At 37.9% G+C, this 13,334-nt stretch overlaps 1 protein-coding gene across 1 annotated transcript in view; it reads right to left on the reverse strand.

Annotated features, from left to right (window-relative positions):
• LOC132702418 (uncharacterized) overlaps positions 1 to 11,200 on the reverse strand; it is a 52,822-nt gene extending 41,622 nt beyond the window's left edge. The window contains exons 1-7 of the mRNA XM_060671010.1: positions 11,142 to 11,200; positions 8,080 to 8,737; positions 4,619 to 4,927; positions 3,274 to 3,457; positions 3,038 to 3,194; positions 1,023 to 1,104; positions 586 to 965 (exon numbers count right to left, since the gene is read on the reverse strand). Of these exons, the coding sequence (XP_060526993.1) occupies positions 586 to 965; positions 1,023 to 1,104; positions 3,038 to 3,194; positions 3,274 to 3,457; positions 4,619 to 4,927; positions 8,080 to 8,737; positions 11,142 to 11,193 (1,822 nt within the window). The 5' untranslated portion in view covers positions 11,194 to 11,200. The remainder of the gene's footprint in view (positions 1 to 585; positions 966 to 1,022; positions 1,105 to 3,037; positions 3,195 to 3,273; positions 3,458 to 4,618; positions 4,928 to 8,079; positions 8,738 to 11,141) is intronic.
• Positions 11,201 to 13,334: the final 2,134 nt, after the last annotated feature.

The raw sequence follows: 13,334 nt of genomic DNA on the forward strand, positions 1-13,334 counted from the left end.
AGAAAAGCAGCATTTTTGATTTTTTTGTACAAATTACTAACATCTTATATTAGAAAAGAAATATCAAATTTTGAAGCACACCCACTTACCAAAAATTGGAATTTCTTGCCTGTTATGTCTTCAAATAGAAAATAAATATTAAATTCTGAAGCACACCCACTTGTCAAACATTAGAATTTCTTGCCTGTTATTTCGACAACAAAAGCATGTTTCATTTTTTCTACTAATGTCTTCAAATAGAAAAGAGATATGAAATTCTAATTACCAACAATTTAATATGTGTGGTTCGATTTTTTTTAAAAACATTGTCCTCAATTAGGAAAGATACGTCAAAAATTTAAATTTATTGCTTGTTATTTCGACAAAAGCGGCATATTTCATTTTTTTATACTAATGCATTCAAATAGAAAAGATATATCAAATTCTAAATTCTTTCCACAAAAACAGTGTGTTCGCTTTTTTTAAACTAATGTATTCGATTAGAAAAGTAATATCAAATTCTAATTCTAATTGAATTACAAAAGATATATCGAATTTTGAAGCACCCACACACCAAAAATTAATCTACAAATTGAGGAAGCTTACCGGTTTGATAGTTGTTCACGATCACCCAAGTGGTATCGCTCGGTATCTCGATCACCTTCTCCACCTCGGACGGTACCAGCCACGTCACGGGGGTGGTTTTGTCAAACGCATCCGCCAGGTCCGCGGACGTCGTGTAAGTGATAGGGACATACCACTTGGTGTCTTTGTCCTCCTCGTCTTCGGACAGAAGGAACCTCTCCTGCTTTATTTTCAAGGATCCGCCGCTCAGGGTGACCGTCAACAGCGGATAGCCCGACTTCTCCACCCAGTTTTCCATCGCATCGACCAGAGAAACGCCGGTCGGTAAATTACTCACCCCGGCGTCCACATATTTGTTCAACACCGTCCAGAGGTCGCTCGGTTCGGCATAACCGTTTTTGCTAAAACGTCACGTTTTCTGACACCACCGCCTCGAACTATGCACCCCCCGGACTTACTAAACGTCTAGGTACTGTTGCAGTCCTTTCCGGAAATTATCCACGCCCATGATGTGGGACGTCATCCTTACCACGGTGCCACCTGTCGGACAACGATGTTAACAAAACTGAACGCCGACGAAAGATAAGGTATACTTCGACCAGAAATATAGTGCTTATACAACCGACCCAGCGATTAACTTTGTCGACTGTTTGTTACTCCAAAATCGCAGCCCTTATAGAACACCCTACCGAACAGACCCTTACCGGCAATCATTCCAGGACCGTCCTAGGAATTTATCTACCTACACAACAAGCGAGATATAACTACGTGTTCAGTTCGAAACATGTAGATAAAAAAAATTAGTACAAAGTGACAATTTATGATGTTCTACATAGTATCATTATTGATATACAAAATACAATATTAATAATAAAGCATCAATCACTTAAAAAACCGTCACTATTGCTACTGTCGACACTTATTTCGATAATCAACTCTGCCACTAATCGTTTATTACGTTTGTGGTACTATCACTATTTTGGTGCAGTGTTATTTCTTTCTATATGCGCTTTCAACTCAGACCAAATCATCATGAACTGAAAATCCATTTTCTTCAACGACTCTTTGGCACAACTAATGTTTAAGTTTGTCAGTACTTTTTTTATGCAGTTCTTCTAGGGTTATAAGCGTCGTAGATAATTAGATCTGCGTGTTGCTCTTTAAAAACATTTGCAACAATTTTTCTTACAGGTGACTTCGGAACTTTGGTCATGTCACTTGTTTTTATTACTGCTCCTACTTTCTCTTCTGAATTTCTTAAAACATTGTAAACATTCAAAACAATTTGTTTAGCATCCAAAGACAAATGGATCTATTTACTGTGGTGGTTCGTCTTCTAAATTCTGATTAAGTTCCACTACCATCTCCACTTCGTCTTCAAATTCTGCGTTGTTTTCCATGTCTTCTTCTAACAGGGGAACATCATTCCACGGTCTCCACATTTTAAATTGTTAAAAAATGTTTAATTATAACATTCCAATAAATATTTATCTTATATTTATTTATAGTCTTAAAAAAAATAGGAGAACTATGTAGAAGACACAAAAATACGAAAAGAAGAATCGTTAATCGACAGACACACAAGACAAAAATGATTATTTTCAAACAGGTACTTACCCTTACCCTTTGAACTATACAGTGAAAACAGTCTCGCAGGGTCAAAGCTCCAGAATTAGGTACACCGTGTGCCAAATAAAACGATTCACTATACGATCTGGAATCCCATAGGAAATACGAAAAAATTTTTGTTAATACTTGATGTCCCAAAAGCGTCCCCCCCCCTTCGACAACAACTTTGTTATTTTAAATGGAACACCCCGTATATATCGACATTGTTGGAATCCTGGGCACTTTCTTAAGAAATTCCTATTCGATTTTTGCATACTTTAGGCAGATATTGAGGTTATGTGTTTTTTTTTTTCATATTTTGATTGTCCCTTATAAAATTGCGTTGTGACGCTTCTGATCCAGGTATTGCAAACGAAAATTTGACCACAGACTAAGAAGATGATGCACTACTCAATCAATTTGATAGATGCGCCTCAATTTGTACAGGGTGTCCCAAATAGGTGGTGCCGTTTTAGCGAATTCAATTAATAAAATCTCAAGATTTTCAAATGGAATACGCTATTATATTTTTATTAAGATATCAATTCTAATATAATTTATAATAATAATTTATAATAATTTAATAATAATAATTTATCTTATATTTAATTTTTGAGATGTTCCAGGTTTAAGATAACACCCGTATAAATTCTTGTTGAATTTCAAGCTGTACACATTAGGTCCCTTGTTGGCAATATTAGGTATTTTTTAAATAGCAAAGACATGATCCTACTTCTTTTAAAGGTATACTACATCAGAATAAACATCTGTTGGGATGGGTTTTAAGACGGTCCTGCGAGGGTCTGCGGTTAAGGTAATGTAAAATACTGTAAATGCACTATATTTTAGGTCGTACTATACAGACCTTTGTCGTACGTGACGGTGCCGAATTTGGCGCTGATCTCGGTAGGGGTGGCGGCCGCAGAATGCAGGGAGGGGGCGGTCACGAGAGCGTCGACGCCCATCACGTACTGCACGACGCTGGTGACGAATTGCTTGTCCAGTTGCCAGCTTTTCAGTTCCTGCAAAATCCAAGACCAGAAGGAAGCGGGTTTGGTGGAGATGAAATAATATAATAAATAAATAAATAAAAATATATACCTCCACCTCATGGGAGATGAAAAATTCGAAATAGGTGGCGAATCCCTCATTGAGAAAAGTCTCCGACCACCATTTGCAGGTGACCAGATTACCGAACCACTGATGGGCGAACTCGTGAGCAATGACCGTCGCGACGGACTGTTTATTCGTCGATTCTTCGTCGTCGTAAAGTAGCGCGCTCTCTCTGCAATAGCGGACATGGTAAGGAGCCCGAGATCGGCAGGAGGGGTTAAAGTCTGTTCATAGATATAAGAAAGTGACTAACTGATACGAATTAAGGAAAGACTTTGCTTACTTTCCTTACAATTTAATTATTTGGGGTTTTGTTAGGAAAGATTTATTTATGTATTTATCTTTAAATCTAAAATAACGTTACAATTTTTTTTATTACCTACTTAAATTACTTAAAATTATTCACATGCATGCAAAATGGTTATTCTTTTACCTCTTTTTGATGGCGCGTTTGTTTTACACTTATCAGTTGAGTCAACCCAACCCTTTTCCTGGGTATCGAAGTGTCGAACCAGGTTTCATCGAAGTAAATAATTGGCCTTTGTTGTTCGTTGTTGTTCGCCCTATTTTTTTTCTAGATATTCCAGTCGCCATTTCCGAATTCTAAAAGATCCCATTAAAACTTGCCTCTTGTTGATTTTTTTAAATCTAAAACCCATGTGTTGAATACACTTCCATAAGGTAGTTCTGCCACATTTAATATCGGTTTCTTTTTTTTCAAGCCTCCTAATTAAGATATCTAAGGTAGTCACGCTTTGTTCCTCGTATAACTGGTAAATTTTACGCCGTATTATATCTTGATCTTTTTTATCTACACTCGAGAAAAAATCAGCATCGCTTCTTTTTTTCCTCGCTGAAATGGGATTATTCACAATTTTCCATACAGTTGATGTTGGAATTTTCGTCAATGAGGTCATTTCTTCTAAAGATGCTTGCTTGCTGGCACCACGTTCGATGAAAGTCAAATAAACATTGTTTATAACATCCATAGTTTCAATAGAATAGTATTTTCTATATTTGGGCGGGAGCATCTCCTGAGAGCACTAGACTCGCACATATGTGTGCATAATTCGCACACGATTCAACACACGCTGTATTACACATGAAATAGGAATGATTACTAATAAACTTATACTAAATAATATACCAAACCAAAGAATATTAAACACAGGTAGGTATAAAATTATTTTCTATTACGGACCACAATTTTACCTGAATTTAAATTCAGAAACTTAAGGTGATAAGCTTGTTGCATTGTATGTTAATGACCACCCTTGGATAATCCCATTCAAAAGCAATTGCTCACTTTCTTATATCTATGAACAGATCATACCTGTATGTGACCAAGCCCCAGTTTTCCATGGCGCCGGCAGAGAAGTCAGGAATGGCGACCTGATCCATCTTGGTAACGTTGGAGCTCGAGCCGTAGTCGTAGCCGGTAAAGTCGTTCAGTTTCGCCAAAATTTTCGGTCCGATGGAGACGGCGAACGCCCTCGTACCAGCCAAATTATCTCGCGAGCACACTTGGTACTTGACGGTGCCGATCGCGGCGCCTGAGTCGCACGTAAAATCGGACACTACGAACGCAACGAGGTACGTTGACATTATCGGTGTAGTCTTGAAACGCTCCACCACCATGCCGCTGGAAAGTTCGCCGTAGATAACATGATTATTGAAGAAATTAATAATAATAATAATAATAATAATAATAATAATGATAATAATAATAATAATAATAATAATAATAATAATAATGATAATAATCATGTGGTGGCCGGATCAGCAATAGCGCCACGGGATCTTTCCTCTGTCGTAAGAGGCAGCAGCTGACCGCTGTCCTAGTCCCTGATCCCAGATACCTTAACCCTATTTATACTCACTAAACCCATTCCCATTGTCCTATCGCACCGGAGGATTAAAGCTTTCCGCTTCCGTGTGCCATCCATTAGGGAAATGTAAGCAATAAAGAAGAATAGAAAACGATGTCAAGTAAAAATATAAATCTTGTACCCCAGATAGGTAGAGCCAACGGTTCGGAATCCTACACTGCATCTGCAGGCTGCCCTGCGGATTCTGGGGAGGGCAACGTGACATTACCAAGTAGGAGAGCTCCGAGAAGTAGGATAGCAAATCCTGCGAAACAGTACATATGTATGGCATAAAAATAGATCATATATCAGATCATATATGGACGATCTGAAGGTCATTGGAAAAAACGAAGCAGAGCTAGACGAAATTAAGCTCAGAATGCCCCACCGCTTTGCCAAATTTTGCTATCCTCATAGCGTGGTCTCTCATTGAAAAGCTGCTTTCTATAGGTTCTCCAGATCTCCAGCTTATTCTCGGTGTCCAAAATTATTGAATTTTGTTCGTTTCTTAAAATACCTGAGTCTTTTTCGATCGAATAGCAACTATTTCCTTTATCTTTTTGTGCATGTTAAAGCTATCGTATTTGCGTTCCAGGTCCTCTATTTCTCTGCACCTTTCCTTTATCCAGTTGTCCTTCGCTTCGCGGATTTTGTTATGAATAGTGTTTTAATGGACTTATTGTTTTTATGTTTCCTTCTCTCTTCCATTGGTGATAAAATTCCTTAGTGTCATCCACTTCTGTTTTGGCAACCTCCTGTCCTTCCCAACTATTGCGTTTTGTGTTTTTGCTACGGAATCCTTAATTTTTTCCCACTTTGTGTTCTGATCCCAGATAGCGAATCCTTCTTCATGCAGCCTATGGAATTTTTCAGTTCAAAAGTTGGTATTAGCGTTTCTTATAGTTGGCTCTTTTAACCAATTAATATGAACCTATTTTCTGTTTTGCTATTTTGTTTGTTAATTTGACATTCATGTCCATAACCATAGGGTTGTGGTCGGATCAGACATCTTTTGCTGATTTTATTTTTCTAAATCTTTTATTCACCAAAATGTAGTCATCTGGTTTCTAATTAAATGGTCTTTGTTGTATCCGGGTACTTTTCAGGTGTACAGCCTCCTTTTCGGAAGTTTAAATAGTGTGCTACTTACCACAAAGTCTTCTTCTACGCAGAACTGCAACATGTGATCTCCCCGCTCATTTCTCTCTCTCCTAAACCGTATGCACCAACATAGTCTTGATATCTGCCTTCTTCAATTTTTGCATTGTAGTCGCCCATAATAACAGTTAAGTCACATTCTTTTCTCAATTTTAGAATATCAAGAAGTTGTTCATAGAATTCTTCAATTTCGTGGTCAGTTTTATCTGCTGTAGGGGCGTATACGGTTTAATTTAGCAATGTTCGTTTGGATCTGAATCATAATGATCCTATCGGAGTAGAGTAAGAAATTGATCACTGATTTCGCCATGTATTTCGTTACCATGATTTCGACTCCATTAAAGTGGTGATTCCCATCGTTGCCCGAGTAGTGCAGTAATCCTCTGTTAGTCGAGCACTTACCAGAAAATAAATTCAAGTTTTTTCAAGGTAAGAAAACATACAGTGAGTAAATAATATCAATGAAATTAAAAAAATGTTCACCACGGTAATATATACAAATTAAATAAATAAATAAATAAAAAATCAACATAATAACTGAGGAAGAAAAATAAATCTATCTAGATTCAGCTGCCACTATTTGACATATTGGTCAAATCCAAAGATTACTATTCCCGTGTTATGTCTAGCTCCGAGGATCAAGGAGGCTGTACTCGTTTTGACAGTATCTGCATGGGTAAATCAAATGCCAAAATATTTATACTAAACAATTACGTTTCGAAATATAAAATAGTTTTACTTTTCTATATTTGTTTAAATGGAATCGAATACAAGAGTTTATTAAGAAAAATAGATGTTGACAGCGTATAAATATATTTATATTGTTTAAAAAACGTAAAATAAACAATATAACTTTTGCATTAGTATACTTTAGCGAACGATATACCGTTTTTGCGGTTTTGACATCGGAATGAGTTAAAACAGCCAGTCAGGGCCGTATTTAAGAATTTAGCCGACAAGAACTGTATCGTGGGCATTGTTGTATGTATACAAAATCTTACTTACAATTGATGTTTTCGCACTTTGCTATTGGTTGGGTTGATTTGTGGGGGTTGCTGAATTCGGAGTTATAAAATAGTATTTTCTTAGCTGTCGAAACTTTGTGTTTTACCAACTTAATGTTATTCAATTGTTTGTCAAGACTCAGTGCGCCATTTTTATCGAACGTTTGATAAGAAGTATACTGTGGACAAATTGGCAATGGAACGGCGATTTACCATATTGCTGCAATTTCAATCCGATAGAACATGAAAATGTTTACAGAAATCGACTAGTGTAGGACGATAATGATTATTGTGATGTAGAATAATTTTTTTTAAACAAATACTCTAACATTGTTTTATAGCTAAATTTACTCCTTCATTTATATTTATAATAAAGATTTTAAAGTTAGAATGAATTTTCTATAACACGGACTATTAATAATCGAGGAATCTCGGTTAGACTTTCATAAAAATTTAGCAAAGTTAAATACTAAATAAAAACGGTATAGCATTCGGCGAACTCTACTAGGTGTTGCAGAACTATAAACTACATCTACGCGCCATGTCCGCGAAATGGATGTTTTTGCCAGGGACACTACACTACACTACATTTTATATAGGTAGATTTATCTTAAACACCCCTCACTTCATCCAAAGATAATTTAAGCTGTTTTTGCAAAAATATTTTATGTTCGATAAGCTATTTTCCAACCCACAGGCTTTTTGCCCCAACATGGTAGTGAATGGTCGTTTCGTCGTCCAGAGAATCAGATTCTTCGACTTACCTTGCCGTATCCTGGGAGTCGACGGCCGTGTTGAACAAAGTGTTGTAGCTTGCCGGACGGCTGATAACAAAATCGAACGGCGCCTTTAAGTAAGGCTCGTCGAAGCAGGGAAACGCCCTTCTAGCAGAAACAGGCTCGAACTGGGTGGTGACGAGATACACCGTTTCGCCTTTTGCGTTGACGTAGCTACTCTTGTAGACTCCCGCCATGTCGGTGGCTATCCTACCCTTGTAACTAACCACCAGCGTGTGATCTCTCTCCGCTTTCAAGCCGCCGGCTCCCGCAAAATTTACCGTCACGATATCCGTTACGTCATTAGTGACGTAATCGGTTGGATCGATGTCAAGGTTGTTCAGGGTTAAGCTATCGATGGTGATGTAGCTGTGATGGGCGTGGAACTTGAGAACGTCGCTGTCTTGCTGGAAACGGAACTTGATCGTCGCTTTGCCGACAAACTCGTTGCCAGAAGCGGTGAACGCTTCTTGAGTGAAAATGAGCTCGATTTGGTAAGAGGAGGGGAGGTAGAACGACGGCAGGCGGTAATCTTCTTGAGCGGCCAGCGTGTCGTCGTAGTATTTCGGTCTGGGTTTGGCCGACGACGACGCGACGAGAGCGGCGACGATGGCGACGATGAAACGCGACATGTTCCGACGCGTCTCTGGAAATTCAAACGAATTTCTACCCAAAACTGCAATCAGGACGTTCCTTGAAAAATAGTGACGTGGTAATTATTATATTATGCAACGAGTGCGGTAAACGGCATTTGACTCACGAGTTTATTTAACACGACCGGAGCGAGTGTTTAATAAACGAGTGACTTAAAAAGTTTACCGAACCGTTAGTTTTTGGGTACATTTTCGCAAAACAACACGAATGCCTTCACTGATATGACCGTCAGAATTGACAAATCCGTGCGGTAAAATCCCGAAAATGTCTTAAGTGACTCCGATTTATCGGAAACGAAACTGACGTTTCTCGCACGCTAGATAGGTGTGTAATTAAACGTGAAGTCCAGTCCAATGTCAATCGAACAACTTTCCGTGGCCACAAAACAAGAAGCAGAAGTTGGACAGTTTTTTTAAATATCCCTGCAAGAAAGCGAGGTCCTAACACGATTGAACATATTCGGACGTTGTTTACGGTTACCATGGTTACCCCGCAATTTAATTGTTTTTAGATTGTTCAAAGCCCGCTTGTTTAATGCTGCGGAAAAAACAAAAAGTAAAATTTAGAATTTTTCGAACTTTTTTGGTCATCCTGGCCCGTCGGGCGCCCCAATTCGGTTCGCATTACATTTTTCAGACTGGTTATTTTATTTATCGCTGCTCGTTCGCGATCGATACCGATCGTTCCCGGTTTGATCCGTGCTACTCCGGATTAACTGAAGATTATTTACTCGACAAACTGACGTTATCTAACGAAAAACAATTTCATTTCGCGTCAGATAACGATTTGAGGAATTAACTAACAACAATAAAGTGGACCAGCGAGTTTTCGTTTTGTATTTATACGGCGCGGGATTTAGTCGCATTGATAAGGGGCATCATTTTACGACCTGCGTTAATGGTGAGCTCCAGCTTGATGAAAGTGGATGTATTCAGAAATTAAGGAGTTAACTCCCAACGTTTACCATAGATATGTAAACTTAAGCTCTGCATAATACAACCAAAAATATAGTGCTTTGACGTGTTAAGTATTTTACGGTACCTTAACCGCAGACCCTCGCAGGACCGTGGTAAAACCCATTCCAACAGATTAAGTAGGTCTTTCCTGAGATGGACCGTAACGAATATTTGCAGACACTTGAAATTTTATTCGAAACGCAAATGGACCGTTTTAAATTTGATTAAGCATTGATCCTGCGGGGTATTTTCGAATAAGTAGAAGTGTTTATTTTAACATCAGGTGATACGTATCGTTCTTAAAAGTTTAATCTACATTATAATATGTCCGTATATATTACGGACTGTAATCCTTCCAGTAAGTACGTATTTATGCACTTGTCTTGTGTGGTTGTCGATTAACAACATTTTTCTTCTTGTATTCTTCTTATGTACAAACTTTTTAAAGACTAACCCTAGAAGAACTGCATAAAAAAGTACTGACAGACATAAACATTAGTTTTGCCTAAGAGTCATTGCGTATTTTTTTGAAGAAAATGGATTTTCAGTGCCAAACAATTAATAAATGTCAAGTACTAACGGGATCTCAAAGAATTTCGTAATGAATGGTTGTTGAAGACTGGTTTCAAAATAAACTATTGTATTGTGTTGAATAATACCTCGCATCATTCAGGTCAAATTATAAAATATCCAAATATTTCTTCAAATAAAGAAGAAATTAAAGAAAAAGCAACTTCTGCAATTATTAAAAATAATTTTAATAAAGACTACAAAATCGATTCGATAGCACTGCAAAACGGGCATGAAATCTTGAGATTACCCCCGTATTTAACCCGATTGAGGTGATTTGGTCTGAGTTGAAAGCGCATATAAGAAGAAATAACACTGCACCAAAATAGTGGCGTTTTTTTAAGTGACTGATACTAGGTAACGACAGTAGCGATAGTGACGATATTTTAAGTAACTGATACTTTATTATTATTATATTTAATATTTTCTTTATTAATGATTAATAATAAACTATGTAGAAATGTAATGAAATATAACGTAATAAATTATTGCTTTGTACTAATTTTTTATATACATGATTCAAGAATTGTTCGGCGAAAAGAATGAAAACATACTTATATCCGCCTTGTTAGTGTAGGTAGATAAATTCCTAAGACGGACCTGGAATGGTTGCGGGTAAAGGCCTGTTCGGCAGGGTGTTCTATAAGGGGCTGCGGTTTTGGAGTAATAAACAGCAGGCAAAGTTAATCACGGGATCGGTTGTAAAAGCATTATATTTCTGGTCCACGTATACCATCATGGTGTCTATATGGACTTTAACCTTGAAGTCGCCCTCAAACGGAAGCGCACAAACATTAGAGAACTGTCAACTACCCATAAAATGAGTACGACGGATGAAAAATTAACACGTTAAATAAAAGAGCCACTTACCTGCTAGCCGAGAGTAATTAAAATAAAAGAAATCGCCAGCTCCATTCGACATTTATAACTTCCGAAAGAAATCTAATCTTGGTAATCCCGGCTAGACGCAATCTCCATCGGAATCGGGATTAACGTTTCAGATTTTGATTGATCACCCTCAGATTTTTGCGCTTCAAGATTAAATTTGACCAATGCAATTTGTTACAGAATTCTGATAATTTTGGTGACTCATTTTCCTGCTTCTGCCTAACGGATGGGGGCACCGGGAAAATGAACTTGGATTTGTACCTAAATTTGGTGAGGAAATTATTATAAAAGTTAAAAATTTATGCACCTCAATTTGCTTTGTGGATCTACCACAGCCGTAGAATAAAATGCACCGAAATACGAGCTTTAATTTTCACAGATATTTACGCACACAATATTTCCAAAGACGGAATTCGTTTTCTCAGAACATTTAACGAGATTTGGGCATATTTTGAGCAAATACTGAGGTAAAAGTGCCGCATCCAAACTTATCGACCGTTCCAAGAAAAAGTGGAATATAGAATTAAATATACTATATTAAATATGCTTTTATAATTTAGAAGTAGAAGTAACAATCATCAAGCGGGCAAAGTGTCAGAATTATAATTTCCGGAACAAATTAAGCAGACGGGTGGCGCTTTTGGTAAGTGATCAGTGCGGTAATACGTGTGCGTTTGTTTTTAATCGTTTTTTTGTAATAACGCTGTCAAATATTGTAAAGAGCCATTATAAATGAATGTTGAACGTTGAAAACAAGGCATGGGAATATTATGTGATGAGCAAAGACAACGCAAAAATGCAGGACAATCCTAAAAAACAGAAATGGGAACACTGTAGCTGAAAAAAAGAGACCTAGCCTACAAGTAAGTCATTGTTTTAATTTCTAATAGGGAAGCGTCTACGTAATCCTAGGTCGGTCCAAATTTTTATCTTATGCGCTGTAGGTTTGAATTCACAGGCTTTGCGCAGTTGTTAGTATAGTGGATTAGATACTCACCAAACTTTTTTTTAATATTGTGAACGACTAGGGCGACCTCGAAGACAGACGTTTTACTGTGTAGATATTTTTTTCTTTATGTCCTAAAAAATATTCTTCTTTCTTGCAGATAACATGTATATGTAAATTTAACTGCAAGTCGTTAAACTACGAACATAGATTGACACTTCTGATTTAATTATGGACCGCCTTCATAAAGCGTTTTTGCAGAAATATCCACTTGGTTTGGTCACCTACAAGTTTTACAAAAAAATGTTGAAAGGAGACTTTCCAAATGTTTCATTTAGAGGACCTCGAAGGATTCTGTGGTGGAGCATTGCACGCGGCGGTTTAACCTCCGTTCGCTCCCGACAGAATCCCTTGTATTCGTCCTCAAAAGTTTGATATCGGTTTCCACTGTGTGGACTTAGTGTTGTTAGTGTTCAGTGCATGTTTTAAAGTTATAATCCTCGTCGGCCCCGTCGTTTTTCCCCGTTCACGCCGGTATGGAGGCCGGATGGGCCCGGATGGTCCGCGGTGGAAGCGGGGGGTGTCGGTTTTTTTTGGTATCGGTCAAATTTGTTTTTTTGCTAGTTGAGCAAATATTGGTTATATGTCTTCTTTGTACGTGTTGGTCAATGACCAAAAGCGAAGATCCTCGACGGAAGTCGGCAATGGGCGAATGATCCTAGCAGTCGAGCCCAACATTTTTTGTGAAACTCATACTTGAACTTGAACTTAGGACCTCGAAGTGACACCTGTCGTAAATGTGACTCGTTAAATTGCGAAATAAAAGAAGAAGCAGAAGCAGCGTGTATGATCATGAAAAGAGACATCGCATAGTCTTAAGTGCCAAGAAGCACCACGAGTGTGTTCTCAGTGGATTTAGAACGAGTCATGTTCGTACTGACTTTGACCCACTCTGACATGGTCTATATGAGCCAACTTTCATGGTACAACTTAGGAATCAACTTTGGGAATCACATAAATTGGGTGTTGTTTATTACACGTCCTCAATACAGAAAAAAGGAATGTTGTTGCTCGGAGGGATAACGCTATTGCTCAAAATAAATAGAGAATGATTGTTTTTAGTGAGTTGTGGACTCTTTGACACTATTGAACAACGGTACCTTGTCAATGGTCAAGCTTCCTTCAGTGGGACAGGGATTTCGCGTTGATCGAGAAAAGAAAGCGCAAGT

The sequence above is a fragment of the Cylas formicarius genome, unplaced genomic scaffold, assembly GCF_029955315.1.
Source record: "Cylas formicarius isolate icCylForm1 unplaced genomic scaffold, icCylForm1.1 PGA_scaffold_5__7_contigs__length_24384050, whole genome shotgun sequence".
NCBI lineage: Eukaryota > Metazoa > Arthropoda > Insecta > Coleoptera > Brentidae > Cylas > Cylas formicarius.